This window comes from Eutrigla gurnardus, assembly GCF_963514095.1.
Source record: "Eutrigla gurnardus genome assembly, chromosome: 10".
Taxonomy (NCBI): Eukaryota; Metazoa; Chordata; class Actinopteri; order Perciformes; family Triglidae; genus Eutrigla; species Eutrigla gurnardus.
Genome location: NC_139924.1, coordinates 14,696,602 through 14,714,749, shown reverse-complemented (window position 1 = coordinate 14,714,749; position 18,148 = coordinate 14,696,602). Strand labels below are relative to the sequence as shown.

Genomic DNA, 18,148 nt, shown 5'->3' with positions numbered 1-18,148 from the left:
TTACACGTAAAAACATTATCAATAACATTCAAATAGACTTTTTGGATATTTACTAAAAGCGGTGATGTATGTCAGTGGTCTACATAACTGCGCATTTGTTAAAAAAATAAACTGCGAACCGTGTAGGAGGTTTCATGTCTATTATAAATCTATACACATTGAAACTACAGACTACAGAGCCAACGTGAACCGTTTTATATGCGATAAAGGTTCAGTACATTTAGGCTGCGGTTCGCTTAAGCAAAGACGGAAGTCGGGAGGGTTATTGCTTTCGTTTAACATCGACACTCTTTGGTCGTCGTTCATTGGACCAATCGCTGTGGAGGGGGGCGGGGTCTGCGGCAAATGGAACAAGCAGCAAGCTGCGGCGCTGGAGGAGAGCAGCAGAGAGAGACCGCACACGTCCATCCATCATACCTAACGCCGTTTATCGGTAAGAGCCGTTTTATGCAATAACCTACAACTGGTTCAGTGACAAAACCAGCACTTATATATCCGGGTGACAGTATAGGATGTCAGACTATAACTGCTCAGCTTTCGTAAGATAAAACAAAGAACAGCCAATTTCTGAGTTTGTCCATATAATTGTTTTTTTTAGAGATGTGTAGGGTGTCTGGGTATGATAGGATTTTTTTTGTTTTATACTATAAATGATTTGGGATGCTATAATCAACATGTGTATGCTTTTAGTAAGGGGGCGGGTGGAGACGCACATTGGGAGCTAAACATATTTCTTCAAGCCGATTGATTAAAGCGGTTACCCGTGTGTCCACCACCCAGTCCTTTTTAGATTTTTGTCAGTGGTCTATGATTGCATTGTTTTTTGTTGTTGTTGTTGTTTTCCTACTGTAAACAAGCTCCTGTTTAGTGCAGCGAGGTTCTCGTCCTTGAAATACAGGCAAAGGCGCAGTGAGTGAATGTGTGTGAATTAACGAGGCAGATTGTAGTAGCCTGGTCCTACCCTATCCCCACCCCACTCTGTCTCACACACACACACACACACACACACACACACACACACACACACACACACACACACACACCACTTGATATTCTTTATGCAGGATTGTGTGTGTGTGTGTGTGTGTTCGTGGTGGTTTTGGTAAAATTGTGTAGAAGGCTGACAGAACAGGCGGATTCAGTCGGTTCAGAAATGTGACAGAAACAAAATCTATCTTTTGAAGTTCAAAGCTAAAATATTATAAGCCTATTTGTAAAAATGACTTTGCACCTCTGGTAAAATCCAATTATTTTTATGAGTGATACCGTGGGGAGAAAAGAAACATGGTCAACAATATAGCCTCAGCAATTCAGCATAGCTCCTTCTCATGTCACGTTCTCTCAATCCACCCATGATCTCTTTATCTCTGCAACTAAGGTAATGACCTCTTTAATCCCCCATGTAGGCCCGTGTGGTTCCAGCAGCTCCACATATTCAGAAAAGCCGCATCCCTTTCCAGTCATAATCTCAATGTTTTAATTCCATATGCATCTGAATCGCTGCTTAATCTCTGCTGATGTGAAGCCTGCCGTTTCCTCCCCACGCCCTCCTATGGTGTTAGTGCTTTTGTGCGCGTGTCCTGCCTATTTCCACTGAGCGCCGCGTTAATTGCATTTCAATAATTAAATGTCTTTCAAATCAGCCTGGCGAAACAAAACGAGGGAAGGGTGAAGCGACTGACTGGTTCTCAACACTGCATAAACTCGTTGGTATGTGTGTGCAGCATGTGTGCAGGGTGACTTTTTTTCCCCTGTAAGTTACATATTCAGCTGTGAGAATAAGAGAACATTCGCATTACATACTGCAGTTGACTGTAGATGCATCATCCAAGGCTCGAATCAAACCTGGTATTTACTGCGGCGAGGAAAAGATGAAAAAAATATCTAATTTAATCTTTCTTTGTCCTGAAATACATTTATGCCCACGGTTGCTGAGTTTGAATTGACTTAAAATTCACTGAAGCAAAAGGCTGGCAGTGATCAGCATGAAAAACTCCTCATTTGTCTTCCAGAGATGGAATTCATACACGTGAAAGACACACGTGACAGTTTTAATTATGTATTGCATTTACTGTATTTAATTAAAAACACAAGCAAGGCCAGTGTGGTGAATTTCTGCAGTCTTTCTTCTGCACTCGTTCCGCTTCTTCCCTTTACTTTCCAAACCAGCTGACACACCTGCACAGCACCTGCAAATACACACCGAGGCGGCAGGTCTGTCCCCTGTACGTTCTGGTGCAGCAAAGACACAAGGGATTAGTTTATACCTGGCCAGACAGGAGGATGAGAGTGGAGCGAGATGCAGAGAGAAAGAGGTCAGGAGTTATATCAGGAGAGAGAGAGAGGAAAAGAAAATAATGCACATTAATTGTTTATTTGAATAAATGCACTGAACTGGGAGTGATTAATATCTCAAATTAAATTTAAATTAAATTAAATATAGAGGATGTTATCGCCTTCATGCTTACCTTTAACATCTTAAAAAACAATCATTCTAAAACAACTCTTGACAAGATTGTACACATTTAAGGGACATTTACTGCCATTTCACAACAGTCTTTTCAACCTTTTACAGCCTTTCCAGCTCACATCCACTCTCAGGTTCACACACATACACACACACACACACACACACACACATGGACACACACACACAAACCCCAGTTTCGATCTGTCTATTGATTGGTGGCACTGGGGAGTTGGGCTGAGTGAAGAAGAGGGACAGAGACAGAACTCTATGAGGACGACAGTAAAATGGTGATTGGGCACCCATACCCTTATTATTTCCTCCCGCTCGCTCCAAACTCTACTGTTCAAATACCAAATCAATTTAAATTATTCCCCTAATTACCCCCCCTCCCCTGAAGAGCCCCAAATAATCACAGTTCCGTTTGTGAGAAATTTAAACACCCTTTTCCTGCTCTCTAATTTTAAGCCTCTTTACCTGGCTATCACTTCTTATTCACCCCCCCCCCTCCACACACACACACACACACATTTCCCCCCACATGACTAGTTGATAGTGACCTTTCCTGTGCTCCAGTGTCTCCCTCGTCTTTAGTCCATTTGAAAAAGCCTCCAGTCTTTTCACTTTTACCACTGACCCCAAATAGAGGCCGATCCAATTACAGCTCAGACCTCCTAACTGCGCTCCCACAGCGCTGTAGCTGCTGCATGTGTGTCTCTCTGGTTGCGTGTGTGTGTGTTTTTTCTGTTATAGGAAAAGAAAAGAGACACTGTTGAGTGTGTCTTGGCAGAGCCAGTCAACCATCTTGCCATGCTATGCAGGGGGTCGTTAGATATCATTGGCTTCGAATCAAAGCCGGTATCAGCGTGGAAGCCGCCTCGATTGGGCTTCCCAATGCACTTCCCCTATCCGTCTATCTGTCAATCCGTCTATCCGTCTCTATTTGCGTCCTCAACTCTTCTGCTAATGTCCTGCACGCATGCCGTCCTTGTTTTTTTGTTGGTTTTGGTCTCTCCTCGTCTTTTCTTCGTCTCCCTCTCAGTCTATTAAAGTGCCTTCTACCTCTTCATCGCTCTCTCTGTGTGTCTCTCCCTCCCTCCGGGTGTCTCTGTTAGCGGGGATTAATAAAGGGTTGTTAACCTCTGTTTGCCCTCTGTGGAGTGTATAGAGAGCATCCTGGGACTTCAGGCAGGTTCCATAGCACGTTATGTCATTTTCTAACAAGGGGCTGAATGAGCCGCTGAGCGGAGGATGGGCGGTGGCGAGGTAATTTGGCGTGCCACCGGGAGGGATGGGAACCACCAGGGTAGAATTAGTTTGTTTAATGGGTGGTTTCTGTAAGTTTAACGGGTGCTAATGAACTCTTGACGACCCACACCAAGGAGCAGAAACACGGTGTATTGTGCCATCGTTGTGAGTGTGATGGATACGAGGGAAATGAAATGGTCCCTACACACTTACTGAGGCTGTTCTCAAAGTACTGCAGTTTTACTTATTCAGCCATCGAATCAACCAGGGTTTCTCTTCCCACCATCGCCCCGTACGTTAAAGCACACATCGCACGTTGCCTTCTTAATGACGCAATAAATAGTTAGCCATAACGCATTTCACGCCTGATTATAATTCTCTATGCATGAGGAAATTAAATTCATTAAATTGGCCGCTTAACAAATTCAATTCTGCAAATGAACCAATCCTGAAGTTATTGGAGAGACGACTTCTACTTCATAAGATGATACTTATTGACGGTCCAGTGGAATCTGATCTAGCTGAAACCTGACAGTCAAATCAAATGCTAAATGTACTGAAGTCCTATTGCAGAATAATAAGTAATGATAATAAAAATGATAAGCTTCCCCTTTCACTGGAAATTTCATTTTGGTGGTTTTACAATTACAATCACCTTGGATCTGCAGACACATAGACGGCCTAGTTTACCGCTGTGTTAGATTTTATTCTAAGATTTACAGTTTAATTAAAAAGTAATTCACTGATGTTTATGCCCCGACACATTCCATGTTTATAGTTGAAATAATAAAAGATGAAATGAAACCCCCGTGTGAATATAGTGGCAGTCATCGTTGCTCTGCGGATGCGGTTGGATGCTGCTTTTAATGTTAAGATGTTGAACCTTGGATTGTTTATATTTAGTTAAGAAACAAATGTGTTTCATTGCGTCACAGAGAAGACACACATCTTTTTTTAGTGACAGACAATCATATGATTTTAAATAAGATGATCATGAAATCATATGGTCTCATATCGTAGGGTTGCATAACTAATGGATACATTTAAGAAATGTAATTTTTCATGCTGTATTTCCTTAAATCAGGCTCTCTTTTTCACTCCTCTACCATTACAGCAAGCTAGACATCTTTTTCAAGTCACTCGTGACGTTATTTACAAATATCCTGATAATGAAGATTCAAAATGAGTGTTTTTTATCCCAATTTGCCATAAAATCCTATATAGTTACCTCTAGTTAACTCACACTTTATAATGCCCCAGTTGTGTGTGTGTGTGTTTTGTCTTATTTATCAGAACCAATGATATAATTTGCTTCTAAATAGATAAAAATAACACTTACACTCTTCTGGATTTTGAGATTGTCTCATCCATTTCCACTTCACAACAGCATTATCCCCTCAGGAGTGGTACATCACATCAGTGGGTACCTTTTAGTGATGAAGATGATTGTGGTGCGAATAGTTGGACTCCAACAAATTCAGTCAAAAACAAAACTGAGGCAAAAGGACGCGAGACTCCAGCGTTCAACATAAGCAAATGAGGGCCGAGAGCAGAACGGACGACTGGATTGATGAATTGTATCCGCTTTATTGGGCACCGTAATAAAAGAAATCCCTAGTGGGCCGCAGGAGTTTAGTGCTTCCTTTCTTCCAGACTGCGACAGAGTTAAAGGCTCTCCCCGGCCGTGGGCTTTATTACAGCCTCTCTGTGTAAATCTCCCCCTCCGCCCTGGGAGTCTCCACACCAGCGGGTGAGCAATAGGTGGAAGATGGGTGTCTAATCAAACTGGGGAGAAAATAGCGTGACACTCGGAGACGTGAGTGATTTGATGTTAATGATTATAGGTTTAATCTTTTTTACTGTGAGCGTTCACGGGCCTCCTTGCATTCCACTCCGTTCAAGACCGCAGCAATATGTCGAAAGCGGCCGCTATGGCGCCTCCGAGGAAAACTTGAAGCTCATGAATGATAATCAGGCTCCATTATCTCTGTACTGCAAAGAGCTTTAAAAGTTAGACATCTTCATGGGGGAATCTTGCTAGATTACTCAGCTCATTTTTAATAGTGTGTCCATTGCAGAAATTCAAGGTTTTTTTCTTCTTTTTTCGGGGGACCAGAGATAATCACAGACATCGTTCCCGTGGGGGGATGGGCCTTGGTGAAATGGGATGTTAGCATTTTCACAGAATTCGTCAAAGCGCCTTTGAGCTTCGACAGTTTTGGACGTGTACTCAGAGCTTTGGCGAATCAGCGGGCCGTGATATGAGCAGAGAAGTGGGTTAAGGAGGGAGTTGCCTTTACGGGGGACTTCGTTGCGACTACGCTGTGATTGCTTGCAGACGGAAGAAGAAGAGCAAGAAAGTTACTGACTGCACTCCGTGTACCACACGTGTGTCTGGGGAGCGGGCGTATGCGTCGGGACCAGATGATGTCAGAGAGTGCGATTGAGTGACAGAACTGGAGCGGGTGCAAGGAGACAAAATGCAGAGTAGCGTGTTGGGGTGGGAATATAGTTGATCTCCCTATGTGGAAGGAGGAAGATATCTTTAAAGGGTAAAAATAATGTCTCTGTCAGCTTGGCAAAATGAAAAATGTCCATCACTTGCAGTTGCTTTGGTTACCTTGGCTTGGAAGTGTACGCCAAAGTGTGCTTGTGTGTGTGTGTACCTGTAGAGTTTAACCGTGAATGTCCAGGTTTGATGAATTCCCCTGGCCTCTGTCACCAGGTGTTGGGTTTAAATGGCAGTAAGGATGCATTTACACGCCGTGGATTTCGGTGACGTCACGTCCTAATTGTGGAAATGTCAACCGCCTATCTATTCTGTCTGAGAATTAGGATTACACGGAGGGATTAGAGGCTGCTTTTAAAGGCCAGTGGGTTTAATTGCACAGAATTAATCAAGTTGTCAGGATTAAACACTTGCAACTTAAACCATTTTCTGACATATTCCGTTCTTTTAAGTCACAAGAGAGCGTTTCATAGCCGGGGGGGGTTGGGTTTCCGCGCCTACCTGGGGGTGCATGCTGGGAAACCCCGCCTGAGTAGATCAGAGGCCGGGTTGGGTTCGCACTCATCAATGGCCGAACCGGCAACACGTGGGATCCTCTTGAGGACAACGTGCCACAAGTCAAAAGGTCAGAATGGTGTCACCGTTACAAGCAACAGCCAGCCACCCATGGTGTTATTATCCGCTCACACGTGCACGCCCGTGCACGCAGGTGCACACACACACAATGACGCTGCACACCACTCTCGCTGGCTTAACTGCATGGCTCGGTGTTTCCTTACAGAGAGCAGGGCTGTCTGTCTCAGGAAAGTTCAGCTCCCACAACTCAGAAGGTCAGGAACATTACCTCCATTTACATCTCTGCCAGCCGCCCTCTCCTTCCCCTCAGCCTCTCTCTCTCTCTCTCTCTCTCTCCCACTCTGTCTTCAGTGACGCACGACATGTGCAGGTGAACACACGTGAGTCACTAACAGTTTATTGAGTGCAATGCACCAGGTCTGCGCCTTCGGGAGTCATTAGATGTTTCATTTTTTTGGTATAGGTTATAATCTATTTAAGGTTGTGCATCATTAATGGAACGAGGCTTTAACCACAGCGGACCAGACGCACCGCCCTGCTGTGGAGCGACTCGTGGACACATTGAGCAATTAGTCTGGTGTTGCTCTATGTGTTTCTGTGACTGTCAACAAATCCCATGAAAAGAAACAAAATCAATAATACATCAGTCCAGCTCTCAGTACTTTCTGACTTTCCCACACATTTTTCATCCAACTGAAGCTGTATAGACATGCACACATTTGGTGTGTTAGTGGTTATTTGATTTTTTTATACTATAAAATGTAAGAAGCCAAACATTTTGAATACGACGAGTCCACCATACTGTGTTTATACAGCACGGTTCAAAAACTCCACAAATTGTCATATTCCGGTACATGAACAGCGTCACGTGACTCCTCCCACATGAAGATGCTCTGTACACTGAAATGGATTTGCTGACTCAAGCGGATGCAAATCCAGCTGGCAGTTTTGGTCAGTGGCGTGCTTGTCAAAAGCAGTTTGTCAGAATACTTGCAGATAGAGAACAAACAACGTGAGATATTGACCGTCACTTTAGAAAGACGTTAAGTTGAAGTGACATGTGGCGATGTGTGTTCTGCAAGAGAATGAGGAACGACACTTAAAATCTCATGACCTTGATGCAGTTATTTTTGTAAATTATAGGGAGGGCTGACCAGCTCAGGAGATATCGCTTTAAAGTCAGGCTGGAATGAAAAACGCCCTTTTAACCCTTTTAGATCACATACCCGGTCATATTGTGCTCCCATTTAACAATATATGACGAAAGAATGTATTTCTATATCAAAAGTCCAATTCCTATTTCTTTCTGTAAAACAAAATATGACAATTTCAACCAATAATATTATTGTGAAATATGTCACGCTACAGAAGCTAGATACTCTTGAAGTGCCACTTCAGCTCGACAGCACTAAGGCACTATTATAGTAATAGTCAATATTTTTGTTAGCGTCAACAAATCACATGAAAAGACCAGAACCAACAATGATGACACCCAATCCCGAGACCCTCTGTTTCCTTTTGAAGATATTAATCCTTAAGGTAGATAAAGGAAATCTACTGGGTACTGTAGTTTTCAAGCATTACTCAAATAGTAAAAAAAAAAAACAGCACATTTTTCAGGCACCGCTCGGCTCCTGCAGTGATTATTTACAGGTTTATGTGGGATTGAGTCAAGAAAGTTCATTGGTCTACGGCACAGAGGAATATGGTTTGGCTATCAACTCCTTGTTGGGTTTGGGTCTTTTTATGGTTGACAATAAGGAAACCTATAGAATACCACCAGACTAATCCTTTAATGGATTTGATATTAATGCCCCCCCGCCCTGGTTGGAACGGCTTTGGAAGCAACATTGTTGGTCACATGCCACGGCACAGCAGAAGAAAGGACAGTACACAACAGGATGGGCCGCTCTCTCTCTGGCTCCTGCCTATTGTTTGTTGTTGTTTACACTCAGGTACATTGTGACCACGGTCACCCGCCATCCCACACATACAGCAGCCGCCAGCAGGTTCTTGCCAGTTGAATCCTTTATAGAAACTGTGCGATCACAGCAGCACCAAACGGGGGGACAAACATCGAAAACAAATCACTTATCGCCATCTCTCCACTCCCCGTCTCTCCCTCGTTATGCCAGGCTATATGTCATTGGCTGTCTTTATTTTTGGGCAGCAGAAAACAATGTTGCCTGGCAACATCGGGGACGGCGCAGTGTGTGTACGTCCCTTCATTCCTTGTCTTTTTAGAAGGTGTAAAGGAAGGGTTACAGAGACGGCAAATGTAGCAAAGTAGAGAGATGAGAGGGAGGAGGAGGCTGGCGAAGATAGATAAAGAAAGGGAGATGAAAAAGAAGGCAGGAAGTACGATGGCATGGAAGGATGAGGGGAAGAGGATGGTGGTGGTGGTGGTGGTGGTGGGGGGGGGGGTTAGGCTGCTTCGTAATCAGTCATTCTGTACATACAGAAACTCATCCATTTACATTCAAAGGCTCAAACACACACACACACACACACACACACACACACACACACACGGCACAAAGCAGATTTTGAAGGAACGAAGCTGATTTATATCCAGATGATAAGAATGGCCATAAAATATGTATGAGCTCATTTAACAGATACTACTGCACTACTGGCGGCAGTCGGCAGTGCAGTTGTGGTTATTCCTGTTGTTTTATATACTATCTCACCGGCTCTCGTCCTCTCTCACCGTCTCATTCTGTCGTTACTTCCGGTACTCCTTTCTATCTCTTCTGTGACCCTCATGCCCTTTCATTTGAATTCACTTTAATGTCCATTTTAATAAAAATGTTGTTTTTTTTCTATTTAATCTCTCGCCTCACTCATTTTACAGCACTATTATAGCTCATTTCCGGTATTCAACGGCGTCTTTATGAGTCCTCTTTGCATTTGTTCACCTCTGCAAGTAGAAATCGTTATTTTTTAATGAGTGTAATCCTCTTATTGTTTTCTCAATTTAAATTGGCAGGATGTTTGACTGACAGATGTCTCTCTCTTCTTCATCCCGGCTCTCTTTACTTTCATCTCTGTCTCCCTCCCTTCCAAAATCCTCTTGTCCTTCATCTCTTTTCTCCCTTACGCAATAATCTTCTATACCCCCCCCCCCCCCCCCCCTTCTGCAATCCTCTCTACCTTCACCTCTCTATCCTCTCTGCAATCCTCCTTTCTCTACTTTTGGCTCTGTCCGTCCACAAATCATTTGCACTCTTTCATCTCGTCTTCCCTCCACCCTCATCTATTCTCCTTCCTTTTACACCTTTTGGACTGCCCATCCCCCATCCATCTCTCAAATCACTCATTTCCTGTTAACACCCCCCTCCTTTCTCCTTCTTTGCCTCATTCACTCCCCATCCTCTCTTCTCCCCCCTTCTTCTCTATCTCCTTTTTTCTCCCGTCTGTCTCTCCCTCTCTCCATCATCACATTAAATGTGTCATCTGTTTCTTTCCATCCATCTCCTTCCACTCCACACGTCCCTCTTGACTCAGCTGTCTGTGGTCCGTGCTGCGATGTTGATCCTGGACGTTTTCTCACCGCTCCTCCTCCTCTCCATCCTGTTGCCGCGCTACGGTTGCCGGGCGGCGGACATTCCCGAGGACACGACATCAGAGTTCTCGGTCCGACTGTACCACCGGCTGCAGGCGGCGGGGGATCAGGAAAACATCATTTTCTCCCCGCTGAGCGTGGCTGTGGCCCTGGGAATGGTGGAGCTGGGAGCCGGGGGGGCGTCGCTGGAGGAGATACGACAGGCTGTAGGATTCAGCCACCTTCTGCCAGGTGAGAGACACGTTCACAAACAGGGTCATCAGGGTCAGTGCTGGCTGAAGGAAGAGGAGTGGCATCCAAATTATTAAAGTTGAACGTCCATTTTTACAAAATAATATTTGACATTACATATATTTAAGGCACATAAAGTTCAGTTAACTCGTAAGTTTTGAGGATCCTAGTGAAAGATGCTATCCAGTTGCTTTATGGGAAATGTAGGATCTGGCGTTTTTTTAAGCTTGGCCCATTCGAAATATCTCCACTTGACTTTAAGGAAGTGCAAAATTAAATCCCTAGAAATTAAACGAATCTCTGCAACATACACACAAACATGCATGCTGTACATGTACCAGCCCCCGCACTGACATTAATAACCACTGTTGCATCGCAGCCAAGATTAATTTTCAGAAAATTGCCAAGTTGCTGATAAACGGCAATGTCACAGTATAATTATTCAATATGGACATTTATTTCCAAATTCCTTTGGTTATTAATCTATATGTTCAAGCATTCAAAAGCCAGTTGACATTTCCATCTTAAAGATTGGGGCGATTTATTTTTTATTTGCGATGTTTGCTACATATTGAAAACGTGACACAGAGAGCTGAATGACACACAATAAATAAAATGTGAGTAAATAAACCACTAAGGCAACATATTATGATAAATGTAAGCTAAATCCCACTAAGATTATATACCCACTGTGTCAAAAGTACTGCAAGTTTTAAAGTTCACAAAACAGGAGATCTCAGGAGCAAGAGATGTAAAGTGTGCATCAAATATTTATGAATAATACAGTTACGCTCCGATTTAAGAAGGGGCCTTTGGTTCTCATTTATTTGTATTTATTATCCATAACATAATATTTGTATTTAACACAAACACTGCATGGATCTTTTCCACGGCGCTGTGCTCTGTCTACTCTCCCGTATGAATGCGTGCCTCCCTTTGTTCTCCAGGCGTGGAGTTCTCGTTGCTCCAGAACCTGACCGCGGCGCTGTCGGATGATGACGCCCACTACGTGATCCGATTCGCCAACAGCCTTTTCCTGCAGGAAGGCGCCACCTTCAACCCGGAGTTTCTGCATCTGATGAGGAAGTACTTCCGGGCCGATGTGGAGACGGTGGACTTCAGCGAATCGGCAGCCGTGGCCGAGCAGATCAACGGCTGGGTGGAAAATCATACTGAGAGTGAGTCGGAGAAGAGATGAAGGGAGCAACGGAAAGAAGGGCGATCGAATGAATGCATAATTACATCAACAATGTGCAGAATTCTCTTTAGGGGGATGAAAACCAACACACTGTACAAATCCCCCCCAACCTCCCAGGTAAGATACGTGAGCTGCTATCAGCCGACGACTTCAGCAGCGTGACCCGCCTCACCCTTGTGAACGCCGTCTACTTCAGAGGCTCCTGGAAAAACCAGTTCAGGCCAGAGAACACCAGGACCTTCTCCTTCAGCAGAGACGACGGCTCTGAAGTCCAGACGCTCATGATGTACCAACAGGGAGACTTCTACTACGGTAGGGATGAGCCGTGTGTTTCTGTGAAACTCTTTTTCTAGAAACCCTTGGATTTAGCGCATAGTTCCCGAGGTTATTGAATATGTTAATGTTAGATGTGAAATATTCATATTTGGAGTGTTATTCCCAGGAAAGCCTCTCTCTTCTCTCTCGTTTCTGCTCAATGAGCTCCGTTGCTCAAATCTTCTTCTCTGGCACAAACTCCTCTGGTATGCCTGTTTGATTTGGAAGTGTATTTGGAAGGCTATTTTGTTCATGTCATACAATATTAGCGGCGCTGTGACAGCCTTCACTGCGTTAAGTCATGTAGTACAGTAGGTTTGGCTTAATCTACTCCGACAGCAGGTAGAACAAACTGCATTGTCTTTCCACTCATTTTGCATTTTATTTCATTTTCCCCCTCCGTCACACTCCTGTGTTACGGGTCATGATTTATTGATATCTGATTCTAATCAGATTATAGGACAGGACATCATGTTTTGTCCATGGTTACGCTAATTTGCAATCATTTGGAGTAGATTCAGAGCAGGACTGTAATCTCCCAAATCTCTCTGAAACGACCTTTGGCGTCTCTACAATTTCATATTTCATCATCAAATGAATTCTCTGTTATTATTATTTAATTGTTAAGTCTATAAAATGGAATATCTGTAATTTTGCCCTCATAAATGACTTGATCTAAATCTGTCATTCCCAAAGATTGGGTTGGGACTTACAGGTTGGTTGCAGGAGATTTTATTGGGGTCACTAAATATATTTGCATTTACAGTAACTTGTATGTCTGGAGTACACCTTTGAGCCAAATGAGCGAGCCTGAATGATCGTATTGATCTAATAATTGTAGCCCACTTATAACATTGAATCTTACATGAAAGCTGTACATTCTGTTTGTTTAACGTTTGTTTGATGAGAGGAATTAAGAAAAGCAAACAGACTATTATGTATGTTCAATAACACATGCATAAAATGAAGTTGTGATTCCTTTCTAAATGGCTGGTTTCACTTTTCAAGAAAGTATAAAGTAGTAGGGAAATGGCCAGAAATGTTCTCATGATTTATAGATAAGACCTCTTGTGAATTAGGTCACAATGGTTTGTCATTTTTAAAAATTGTTTCCCCAGAATAACAACATTTGGAAAACATGAATCTAAAGTGATTCTTCCTGTTTTTATGTCCAACACAGGCAAATGTGGCGTTTTGAGGTTATTGCTATAGTTAAATGTACTCCGTTTTCCTCCATTTGTGTATTTGATGTTCTGCCAACACTGTGAGGTAGAAATCGTTTGCAGTTGGGTCCTGCAGGTTGTCTTTAACACCGTTCCATCTGATTGATTCCTGTCTGTCTGTTCTGCATCTAGTCATTTCTTTTGTTTGACGTACTGCCAAAGACGGTTACATCAGATTCGTACTGCACTGCTACTAAAGTTGGCAGGTTTGAGTTATTTTGGTGCAGTCTATATTTGTGGGTGAGATTGCACTTTCATACACCTACTTTCATAGGGTGCACACCTAGTCATCCTCACACAAGGGGATCTGTGTGTGTGTGTGTGTGTGTGTGTGTGTGTGTGTGTGGTGGGGGGGGGTTCCTCAGAACAGGGACAGGTCCTTGGGGAGAAATCTGCGTTTGCTTTCTCATTTTGAAGCACAATCATGTTGGTTAAGTAAACTGCAATGTTGCCTCACCGTGCATCAGCACAGAACTGCTACACATCCATTAATGAACAAAGACTTGTTGTTGGAATGTTCCCTTTTTAAAGCATGTTCAAAAGAGAAATAATGTGCCAAGGTTTATATAAATCCTGGCAGTGTTAATTGCTCTATAATCTCCTTCTCCCACTGCAAATACCTAAGTAAGTGAGATAATCTTATATTTAGATTTAAAATCTAGTTGGACTTGCTCGGAGGATAAAGGGATTATCTCCTCCTGACTAAGAAATAGTGTAAACCTTAATTCAAGTAAACGTTTGCTGGCTTGTCTTGATTGGATTTTTCTTTTATTATGGGTTTTGTTTAATTGGATAAAAGGGACGAGTCGTAAGAGATCCACCTCAGGACTACGAAGATATCGCTTTCTCAGCCTCTAGCGTATCTGTAAGGAGATTGATGTTTTTGTATTTGTATGTGTGTGAATGTGCATGTAAGGGTGTGTTTTTGTTGCCTGGATCCCAGATTGTTTTACTGGGTAGAAGTTTGTGTAAAAAGGGCATTGCATTAAAATACAAAATACAACAAAATTATTATAGGAGGCACTGATATGTCTGTGTGTCTTTCAACGCTTATATGCGCATGTTTCCTCGCCACCAGGTGAGTTCAGCGACGGCTCCCAGGAGGCCGGCGGCGTGTACCAGGTGTTAGAGATGCCCTACGAGGGCGAGGACATGTCCATGATGATCGTTCTGCCTCGGCAGGAGGTGCCACTGGCTTCCCTGGAGCCCATCATCAAAGCGCCACTGCTGGAGGAGTGGGCTAACAATGTCAAACGGCAGAAGGTGGAGGTCTACCTGCCCAGGTCTGTGCAACGTGCAGGCATTATGCCTGTGGCATCTTGTTATAATGGCGTCTTGTTGTGGTTGATACTAACATTTCACAGAATACAAAAGCTCACGGAGAATGTTGCTGGTTTCAGTTCATCAGAGGAAAGAGCCATAATAACAAGAGCAATGTTTTTTTTGTTCCTATCATTAATTGGCGTCCTCCATCATTACTTAACTATTTCTTTATCAATGTCGGTGTAAAATGACATTAAGTGAAACAGATATTCTCAGGATGTTCCACAAATATTAACTGAGAATCTGTTTTAGGCTGTTAAACTCTCACATTAAACAAATGAAGAAGACATTTAATACACATTTGGCTAGCGACGATATGTATTTAGGCATGCAAACGGTGAATTGATGATGGATGCACAAGCACTGTACGCATGCATGTAATGTGGTGAAAACTTTTCATATTTAAGCTAATGCCGCTGCATCAAAATACAAGAAGATACACAATCGTCTTTCCTAATCCATATCTGACTTTCTTAAATTCTGATCTGACTCTTTGAACTTCTGTTCAGGTTCAAAGTGGAGCAGAAGATCGACCTGAGGAGCACTCTGCAGGAGCTAGGAATAAAGAACATCTTCACTAACGACGCAGATCTCTCCGCCATGACAGGTAACGCTCCGCTGTAGCACTCCCTCATGCTTTGGTACTTGCTCTTACTTCCCCTCAGTTGATTGGAGAGTTAGTCAGATCACCTGTTGTGTGTGTGTGTGTGTGTGTGTATGTGTGTGGGTGTGGGGACTGGTTGCTTTTTAAGAATTGAGAACAGCTTGGTGCATTTCCACTCTGGCCAGTCCCGACGTGCCGACGCCCTTGCTTTCGGGCTTCAGAGAGGTGGAGAATCAACCATCTGATTTCAACAGCTGTTGTCAGCCCGTACCACTCAGTCTGAAACTTAGCATGAATATTAAAGAAATGAATTGAAGAAGAATTATAATTGAAGTGAAGGCACGTTTGTGATTAGTCTCTCCAAGTTAATATTTCTGTAATATGTGGTTGGGAACTGGTTCCCTGGCCTCTCCCCTAACAGCTGAAATCGGGGGAATCGGTACCTCCACTGCAAACACAGCAGAACACTGAGATATGTGACACCTACTTGTAGATTATCATATAAAAATGCGTGGATATAGAAACAAATGGTAAGAGAAATATACTCAGAGAAGGGTTCAGCATTGAGAAGTTGATTCATTTTCTGCTTCTTGGCTGCAGTGAAGTTGCCTCTGGTACTTTCTCAGGTAACCAAGGTAACTGGCACAGAGTGGGCAGATCAGAGCTGTCACATCATCTGGTAAAAATAGATCAAGAGGGAGAGACAGATCTATACATACTGTAGAGGTAGAAAAGTAGAGCCGTACATATTTGATCTAGAGGAGAAAAAAATGTATTAAAATAACCATACAAGTGAAAATAAAATTCACTACACACACACTCTCGCCTTATAGAGAACGAGTGGATCAAACCAAAATACATCTTAATAAACATACCCTTCATGCCTCGCGGTGAACAGCTTGTTTTTATTGGTCAGGCGGGGCTCGTATTATATTGAAAAACACAATCTGCAGTCTGTACCGGACTTCAGCACATCTTGTACTCAACGTGTACTCAGAGGACATGGTCTGCTCTGGCAGGTGGGCGGATAAGACGGGCTGTTTTAAAATGTTTTTAATGAACTCATGAGGGTTTTCTGTCGGGTCCTTTCTTTTCCAACGGGACTGCCTTATACACTACATTTGCTGATACACATATTTGAAAAGTGATGATCTGGTGTGTGTGTGTGTGTGTGTGTGTGTGTGTGTGTGTGTATGTGTGTGTGTGCAACAGACGGTAAGGACCTCTACATCGGGAAGGCTGTGCAGAAGGCTTACCTGGATGTGACTGAAGAGGGGGCAGAGGGAGCCGCTGGGTCAGGTAGACTTCATCTTCTATTCTTCATCATAGTTGCCCGGATCAGACACATGACCATGAATGGGTCTTTACAGATCTGTCAGAATATAACTTGATGTTTCTCCCCCCGTCTCTCTCTCAGGAATGATCGCCCTGACCAGGACTCTAGTGTTGTATCCACAGGTCATGGCTGATCACCCGTTCTTCTTCGTCATCAGAAACCGGAGGACAGGTACGCGTGTCTCCGTGGACGTCAGTGTGCCTCCGATATACAGTATGCGTGTTGTGGCCTTACTTTGTATCTGTTTCTTCCCTCCCCAGGGTCTATCCTCTTCATGGGCAGGGTCATGACCCCTGAAGTCATCGAGCCCAATGACCATGACTTCGACTCCATGTAACTGCCGGTGTGAGGTCGCCCAAGTCCTAGACGTCATAAACGCTACCTACCCTCTATCGCCATCTTCAGCTGTGTTTTATACTTTTGGAAGAAAAAAAATATATATATATACAAACTGATTATTATACGATATATTATATATTGAAATATGAAGTATGACATATATAACGTGACTGTGTTTTGATACTGGAAGCTTTAAACTCCTGTATGCAGACATGCGGAAAGAGGAAGTTGTACATATATAATCCGGTAAAGGATGGTTTGTATATGAGAAAGAAGAACACATGATTTGTAATCCACGCACAACCCCTTTAAGTTCAGCAGCTTCACACTCACTTGCGCCCACACACACACACGATGCACAAAAGCAGTGTTTTTCTCGACTTCTGAAATATTTACTCTTTCTTACTGCTGACACAGTATGTGCACACTGTTTCACATTTGAATTATATCCCTGTACATTTGACATTGTGTTCTATATATACATAAATATACTCAGTATTTATTGCAGAATAAACCTGTGCAAAAAATTTCTCCCTATACAATAAATCTTAGTAATATATCTGTTCCAGACAGTAGTCATTTTTTTTTACACTGCAGGCTCATGGCTAAACTGCCGATGAACTAATATGCCTTATCACATCCGAGTGGTTGATTAAGCCTCAGCTGGGCATCTCACAGGTGAGCAGACGGGACTGCGTAACTAAGGTGGGTTGCTATAGAGACAGACTGGAGCATGCAGGCGCACTGAAAAAGATCTGCTGCACCATTTTTGGATGTACATACAAGGAGAAACAGTAACACCAGCTGTATTCAGTCTTTTACTCAATAAAAACATGAATGTGTTCCCATTTGAAAAACAAAAACCGGTGTCCTTCTGTGTGCATGTGTCAATGCAATTAAAGGCATGTTGAATGGAAGCTGTAATTAAAGGACAGCATTTAGGATGACTTTAATGTGAACGCCGACAGCTAATGCATCTTTTCAGGTTAAATGACAGATTTGGAAAGGTTGAAAAACGTGCAAAGCTCCAGGAGTTTATGAAACCAGTTTATAAAAGGTCCATTACATATTTGGTGCCTGAATATGAAATCGGCTTTATAGAAGGCTGGCTGTCATGGTTGAAGAGCCAACCGTAGGGCTAACTCAGCTTCCCAGGGCGGACAATATCCTGCCAAGGCATCTTGGAGTAGTTTCAGGCCTGTAGCTACCACACA

General features: G+C 43.1%; 1 protein-coding gene across 1 annotated transcript; it reads left to right on the top strand.

The window, feature by feature from the left end:
* Window positions 1-286: 286 nt before the first annotated feature.
* Window positions 287-17,797, top strand: serpini1 (serpin peptidase inhibitor, clade I (neuroserpin), member 1). The gene is made up of 9 exons (XM_084020271.1): window positions 287-433; window positions 10,308-10,596; window positions 11,544-11,774; window positions 11,912-12,106; window positions 14,411-14,615; window positions 15,165-15,262; window positions 16,472-16,558; window positions 16,677-16,766; window positions 16,856-17,797. Exons 2-9 carry the CDS (start codon window positions 10,329-10,331, stop codon window positions 16,930-16,932), a joined length of 1,251 nt encoding a protein of 416 aa, XP_083876397.1. The 5' UTR covers window positions 287-433; window positions 10,308-10,328; the 3' UTR covers window positions 16,933-17,797.
* The last annotated feature ends 351 nt before the right edge of the window (window positions 17,798-18,148 follow it).